The sequence below is a fragment of the Rhea pennata genome, chromosome 15 (assembly GCF_028389875.1).
Source record: "Rhea pennata isolate bPtePen1 chromosome 15, bPtePen1.pri, whole genome shotgun sequence".
Lineage (NCBI taxonomy): Eukaryota > Metazoa > Chordata > Aves > Rheiformes > Rheidae > Rhea > Rhea pennata.
The window spans coordinates 18,664,776-18,672,232 of NC_084677.1; the positions used below are offsets into that span (position 1 = coordinate 18,664,776).

General features: G+C 42.0%; 1 protein-coding gene across 3 annotated transcripts in view; it reads right to left on the bottom strand.

The window, feature by feature from the left end:
- Window positions 1–6,917, bottom strand: part of ARHGAP17 (Rho GTPase activating protein 17) — a 49,912-nt gene extending 42,995 nt beyond the window's left edge. For all 3 annotated transcript variants that reach the window (XM_062587947.1, XM_062587945.1, XM_062587946.1), the window contains exon 1: window positions 6,783–6,917. In XM_062587947.1, the coding sequence (XP_062443931.1) occupies window positions 6,783–6,835 (53 nt within the window). In that variant the 5' untranslated portion in view covers window positions 6,836–6,917. The remainder of the gene's footprint in view (window positions 1–6,782) is intronic.
- Between the last annotated feature and the right edge of the window lie 540 nt (window positions 6,918–7,457).

The following is a 7,457-nucleotide window of genomic DNA, read 5'->3' on the forward strand; positions in this document are numbered from 1 at the left end:
GTTCAGGGAACACCTTCCCTATTTCAGTCTACACAGACTCTTTAAACGGGCCACTGAATTGATCTTCTATCCAGAAAGACTTAAGTAAATTTTCCTTAATTAAAGAACCCTCAAAGTTAATTTGGAGATAAATAGGAAGTATTTAAATTAACTATTATAAAAACTGAAGTGATTTGTTTTTCCATGAGTACTTAGATGCAGACGAATGTCAAATTAAAAGACAAAACGCAAAGCAAATTCTCCCCCTGCTAAAAGTATGAGCATATTTCAGAGGTGTTTACATTTTTCAAGGACCAAACTTTTAACCAATGACAGTGAATACACCACGTAAGTTTTTCACACGAAGCTTCCTGAAAATTTTTGGCTCACCCAAATACCCTTTTAAAATATCAGGCTGAAATTTACCAGTTTTATTAGATAAGGAAAAGTATTACAGAAATTTCTTAGGCATCTGCAGAATACTTTCTGAAATATTCTAGGGTTTTTTGTTTTTTAAAGAGGCAAGGTAGGATCAGTATCACATTGCTTGAAGTGTTTTGAACTTACCAGAGATAAGCTTTTTTTTTTCCTCCTAAACTTCTGGATGCTCAAAAAAGCTTGTTCTCAAAGTATGATTAATTGAAGATCAGGAAGAGAACTTCCTGAAGAAATAATACACAAAACAATTCTGAAATAAAACCAGATCCTACATATAACACTCTAATGGAGAGAGAAAAAAAAAATTAGTAACTCAGACCATCCAAGTTTTTCCATGAAACACTACTAGAAACTATTGGTTTTCAGCAAAACTTATCCTATATGAATCGAATGCAAGTAGCTCCTTATTACACACAAGCATTCAATAAGTCACTTTAACTTGCTTTAGTGTGATAATTATGCTGAAATATATCCATGATTTCAGCTTAAGACTTAGAAGATTGTCAAGTGACTTTAAGAACTATTAAATATAGTTTAGCAGAGTAATTTCTATGTGGAGTGCAAGCTATTAAAAGATACCTTCAAATACTCCTGTTGAGTCACAATAGTGTTGATGTGTACAGGGCATGAAAAAAAAATCTATTTGTATACAAGAAATTGTACTCAAAACAGTGGAAAACTAGTAAAGAAGCTATAGTAGATAAGCTTCTTGCATAAAAATGATGTTTTTAATGTGGTTTGTGGCCCATTCTAGCTTTCTGATCAGTCAGATCTACTGGTCTCTGTTTTAAATTACTAGAACAGCTTAAGGATAGATAGGAGCATCTCTGCTAAAGATAGTAAGTATATGCACTTGTCAGTCCTGGTCTTAGATCACTTCACTGGGCCTGAACTTTCCAGACCAGGTCACCAGAACAAGATAAATTTTAATCTATTTAGTATTTTGTTATATGTACCTAAAAGATCAAAGAAAAAATTGATGGCAACGACAGTTGTGTCCCCAGAGGTAGAAAAGCCAAACTTACATGCAAAATTGTTACACAGTCTAACAAGTGTCCTTAATTACAAACCTGTTTTTCTGTAACTGAACAGCATGAAACATCTCTGTGGACTAATTTACCATATGAATTATTTGGCTATGTAGTTCAAATGTTTGTTAGTGTATCATTTGAAAGCCTTTGATGACAGTATTTCAGAACACTTATTTTTGTCAGAACTATATTGCAACTATAGAGCCAGAATGCTTACTGAGCTTCTAATCAAAATCTGTCTCCCTTTGTAATACATAAAGGATATAAAAACTAAAAGAGAAGCAGTTATTCTTCGATATATGGAGAATTAACTTATTGACAAAATACAAAATCCTTTGCATTTCTGAATCTAAAACACAGCTGACATTTTAGAATCAGTATCCTGTTATGAAGCGTCTCAAGTAGTTACAAACACGACAGGAAGGTAGCACCTCAGCTCTTCAGACTGAGGAGAGACAGCACACACCAAATTGGATTTGATGATTTTCGCTTCACAGTGTTCTACCCAGACAAGACAGACCTGAAATTTGTGTGTGGAACAGAAGAGCTTTTCTCAATGGGCAAGAGAGAGCCATAGTGCTCCAAACAAAATTCAGGTTTAGTGCAGAATATTTACATTCCATTGAAAGCAACCTCAGCACATACTCTGTAATGAACCACAGGCCACTCGGAAACGATGCACGAAGCATCTCACATGTAGTAAGAAACCAACCACAAGCAGCCAGGGAACACAAGCACGGCTTACCAGGAATCACCGACCTCAATGAGCCGAGCTAGCGCACTACAGAAAACTGCCATCTGGATCACGGCAGGTATGCAGCTAGCCACACACAGAAGAACCAATTCAGATCTAACTTTAGTTCACGCTACAGCCAAAACTCCAGTATAAGCAACTGGGAACAGCTTTAAATCCCAGGATTAGCCTCCAGAAATTAAGGGAGGAGGAAGAGGAAGGGAGGGAGAAAAGACAGGGAGAGAAAAGGACAGAGAGGGAAACCACCTTTGTTGTATATAATCTTGCCCCAGTTCACTCTTGAGCTCAACAACTACCTAGCAGAAAAGCAGCAAAACAAATAAGACAGAGAGCGTTGTAATGGGAACTTTTTAAAGGTTTTTCTTAAACCAGTTACTACAGCGTAAGTGCTAGGTGCACACAGACACCTTGCTTCACCCGGAGGTACCCAGAAGGCAGCTCCAGGCTCGGAGCGAAGGCACAGGTTCCCACCTCCCGGCACGCTGGCCCAGCGTTTCGGCCTCGGGGCACTCTACCACATTCTTAGGTCGCTAGCAGGAAAACTACGGGAGGCAGCCTTTGGGCAGCTGGCTCAGCTCTACGCTCCGTTTCAATAACGACGCAGAGTCCGAGCCTGAGACACAGCATATAAACCTAGAACATTACCTAACACATCACACGTGGCCTAAAGCAGCAAGTATAATGAAATTCATTAAAATCTTCATGTTTATTACAATTGTTATTAAAGAGAGTTCAAGAACTTTGCAGGAATCAAGAGAGATCTATGACATGGGTAATGAAAACCACTATTGTCACAGAGATTAATAATTTGGTAACTTGGTTATTCTAAATAAAACTGAAGCTACTTTCCAATCGAGAGGCTGTTTCGGTTACCTAGTATAGACTTAAGCAGCCTCTGTGAAGCAAGTGCTAACTAACATCAGCAGATGATGTTAGAGGAGCAAGTGCTTTGAATTATCACTTTTCAATGGAAGTCTAAATGAACTGTTCAATTTGCCCCTTTCCTTCAGATTTTATGGGCAAGTAGTTGATAGTTTACTTTATGGGTTAACCAGAGCTTAAGTTGTTCCCCTCAGCAGAACTGCTTGTTTGCACAGCTGCATCATTTACAGGAAATCTGTCAAATAAAATAAGATTTAAAAAAAGTACTCAATAGCAGATGAATACTTCTCTAGTTTGAGAAGTCCAATAACCTTCACAAGATGATTGCTGCAGAATATTTAACATAATGTCTAATTATCATGGAATCCTGCTCTACTCAGCTGTTCCCCTCTTTAATTAGTCCCTTACACATTTCATAACTCTTTATCCTCTGTCCCCACAGACTTGGGCTTCCCATGCCATTCCTTTACCTTAAAAAAAATGGGCAAGAGCTTAATTATTTCTTACTTCATGCTAAAGAGACATTTCTCCTCTGATTTTGAGTCACACACAGTTCTCGCTATAAGCCTTAAGAGTCTGGCTGTAAAATTGTTCATGCATATAGCAAGCTCAATGTGGTAAATCCTTAACTGTTTTAAACACCCCTTCATTTATGAGCACAAACTTACAGCACCTATCACCAATGCACAGCCAAGACCTGCTGACTCCATGGTGCCCTGCTCCCCCCACCCCTTTTAGAAATACAGCTCAAAATGACCCTGTTGACAATTTGAATGCTTGGCTAGTATATAAAATATAAGGAAGCTTCTATATTAAATATATTTGTTGGTATTCACCAACAAATGAAAAAGCGTTTCTCAAATTAGTTAATGTTAAAACTGAAGCAGTACAGTTTTCTTTCTTCCTACTGCTCGATTTCTTGATTTGATATTGCAGGACCAAGACATCCTACTGGTCTCCTCAACCAGAAGAGACATGCTGCAGCATTTCCAGAGATTATTTCTAGCTTTGCAAAATGAAAGTCTTCACTGTATTGTATACTTTAGGCCTTGAAAAAATTAACATTAACATTTCAAGCATTGTTTGTATCCGAGTGAACATCTATTGCAAATCATTCATTTCATATATCAGAATCACTTCAATCTTTTTACAGACAATAGTCTAGCTTAAAAATTAGATACAAGAGTTGTGATGTTAATAAAAAAATTATTAACATCTGAAAAACTTACTATCTTCACCAAATTTCTCTTTTTATTGCTTCTATACAAATGTCTGATCATACCTGGCAAAATCTAAAACAAACCTCCTGCATTTTGTTCTTTTCCCTGCCATTCCCAAATCATATAAACAAACTAATTTCCTTGAGTTTCATTATAATTAATTAGATTTACAGATATAAAATTAATTTGAATTACATAAGGTTTTTTCCTTAACTTGGAAAGGCAAAGATATTTTGGTTAGGAATAAAAGAATAAAAAATACATTTTGTTAACAAGACAACTACAGCAAATAAACAGGAGCAATTTGGTTAATTTATAGCACTTTACAAGCATGAGGATGCAATTTATACGCAAAAAAGGCAATAAGTGATGGTCTAAGTGCTGGTCAAAACTTGAGGATTCTCTTCCTTTTCACTTCCATTCAACAAAAATTAAAAAATTATATTCTCATCTAAAGAATTCAGTTCATACCATTAACTGAACACACTTAAGGCAGCTTACTATTAAAAATACTTTATAAGCAAAGTCAGAGACAATAATGATTATCATACTGACAAAACAGGATACAGAGAAAAAAGTTTAAGTTGAATTGAAACTATTAATGTCAAAACTAGCAAAACAAATGAGTCAGTGTCATTTTAAATAGTTTTTAAATGAAAAAGGTTTACTTGTCTGTATTTAAATAAAAGCAGAGAACTTTTCCATTCTAGGCACATGCTGTTAATGCAGCAGCAACTACCTGGCAAAGAAACATGAGCAATAATCATGCACGCAGACAACCACACCCTGAGAATCTCAACTGTGAAACAGTTTTGATAGTCAGACCTTCCACTGGATTCCTAGCAATAAAAACAGATTAACAGCTGCATTTAGTCAAAGGTCATTATGAAAGTTGTAACTTCTGCTTCCAACCCCATATACATATATATGTGTATATATATGTATTTACACACACACAGAGTTCTCAAGATTTAATTCATATTTTCCCCCCTTACGTGGGAAGTAGCTCAAGTGTTGATTCTAGTAGAACATAGAAATTCCATTTAGAATTTGGAGCTATGTGACTAGAAGTCATACCAACAGGGAACAGAACTCCCATAATCAAAAAATCTCTTAGTTTTTGCATCTAGACGACCTCTACACAGAATTAGAAAGAAAGAACAGAGGATTGGTTTAGAAGTTACTCTCTCTTTAATAGCAAAGTAAATGCCATATTACAACCTACTCCTTACCATTAGCAGCTGACACATTTTACCTGCTTTACATGGAAGAAGGATTCAAAAATAATAAACTTAATAAATGAGTTATAGGAATAGAGACCATATATAGTCTACTTCAGACTAAATTTTCACTAGAAGCAGAAAGCAATTTTCAGAGAAAGTTTTATAGAACTGTTACAGCTGCAGTAAAGATATATTTGCATTTTAAGCACACACAACAGAGAAGCAGTTCTTTACTACTGTATATTACTTTATTTTGATGTAATCAGGCTAAAGGCCATCCTATAAGAGCTACTAGTTGCTTTTTGGAGGATTTTGGGTGGCTAAAATTGAGTCACAGAGGAGACAGTCTGTGAAGTCCTCTTAAGAAGTGTGAAAACAAGTGAGAAATAGAACAGAACAATTCAATAAAGCATACTAACACAGGAAACAAAAGTCACCAAAAAAACTAGACAGGAAATGTAAATGCAAATAGTTCTGTAAAAACTGAGGGCAGTCAAGTTTATTATCTGAAGAACTGCTCTACCACTCCATTCTACTTAGTTTCGTTTGACTGATATTGCAAACAATCCACTAACCCAAACAGAATTACTGCTTTCTGCTTTTACAATGTTAAACAATTTACATGACTTCTACATTAAATAACAAACCGCACAAACTTACTTGTGCACTTACAGCAGCGCACAGAAAGCACTAACGAAGAGCAACAGCTCCAGCACCTATGAGCTCTGTTCTCTTTAGCGCTTCATTAGCGCGTCTTAGAAGACGAAGAGCCGGCCGAATAAACTTAAAAACCCCCCCTGGATTAGAGAGCACCACGCAAATGGAGAAAGGCCGGCAGACCGACGCAAAAAGCCACGCGAGACGCGGGCCAGCGCAGACCCCCACAGGGCAGCGCCAGCCCCTTCCCCAGCTGGGGAACTCTGAGGACCGGAGGCTTCTCGGTAGCGCTTTTACTGTTCCCCAGTAGTACAAAAAAGTTGGGTTTTTTTTTTTTTTCTTTTTTTTCCCTCCTTCTTTCAGGTACTTTTGGAGCTCGCGCAACCCTCCCCGCAAACCGCCTCCCCGCAGCTCGCTGCGCGCAGCCCAAGGCCGGGAGGCTTCCTCGGCCGGCCGCGGCCCGGCCCCTCCGCCGCCGGGACCCCTCCAGCCGCCCCCCGCGGCGGCACCCGGGCCGCAGAAGCGGAGCGGAGCCGGGCGCTGCCCCCGGCCCGGGCAGGCGGAGGCCGCCCGCAGGCCCGGTGCCGCCGGCGCCCACCTGCCCACGGTCTGGTTGGCCAGCTGCTTCATGCGGTTGAACTGCTTCTTCATGGCGGCGGCCGCGCCCGCCCGGCCTCCCGCCGGGCACCGACACAGCGAACCGCGCCGGAGCTCCGCGCCCGCCGCGGCCTCCTCCCCGCCCACGCCGGAACCCGCCCACGCCGGAACCCGCCCACGCCGGAACCCGCCCACGCCGGAACCCGCCGTCGCTTCCGGCCACGCCCACCCGCCGCCCCGCGCCGCCCCGCGCCGCCGGGCCACATCCGGGTTCCGCGGCGAGGGGCGGGGAAGAGGGGAAGCGGAAGTCCCGCCCCCGGCGCGGCCAGGATGCCGGCCCCGCCCCTCACAGCTCCTCCCCCTACGCGGTGCAGGCTATAGAAGGCGGCGCGCTGCCCCCCTCTCCCCTCCCCCACGGGGCTGCCGGCGGCCTCGGGAGCGGCGGCAGGGCTGGGCCGAGCGAGCGAGCGAGCGAGGAAACCGCCCTGGGTGCCCCCGCGCGGGGCCTCGTCCGCCGGGCGCGCGCCCCCGCTCCGGGGCGGGCCTTGAGCGGCGTCACCTAGCAACTGCCCGCACTATCCTTCCCGACGTGCCTCGCGACGCGGCGGCTCTTCCTGGGCGGGGTGGTGCGCGTCGCGCTCTGCCATTGGCTGTGGCGGAAACTGACAAGGCCCTG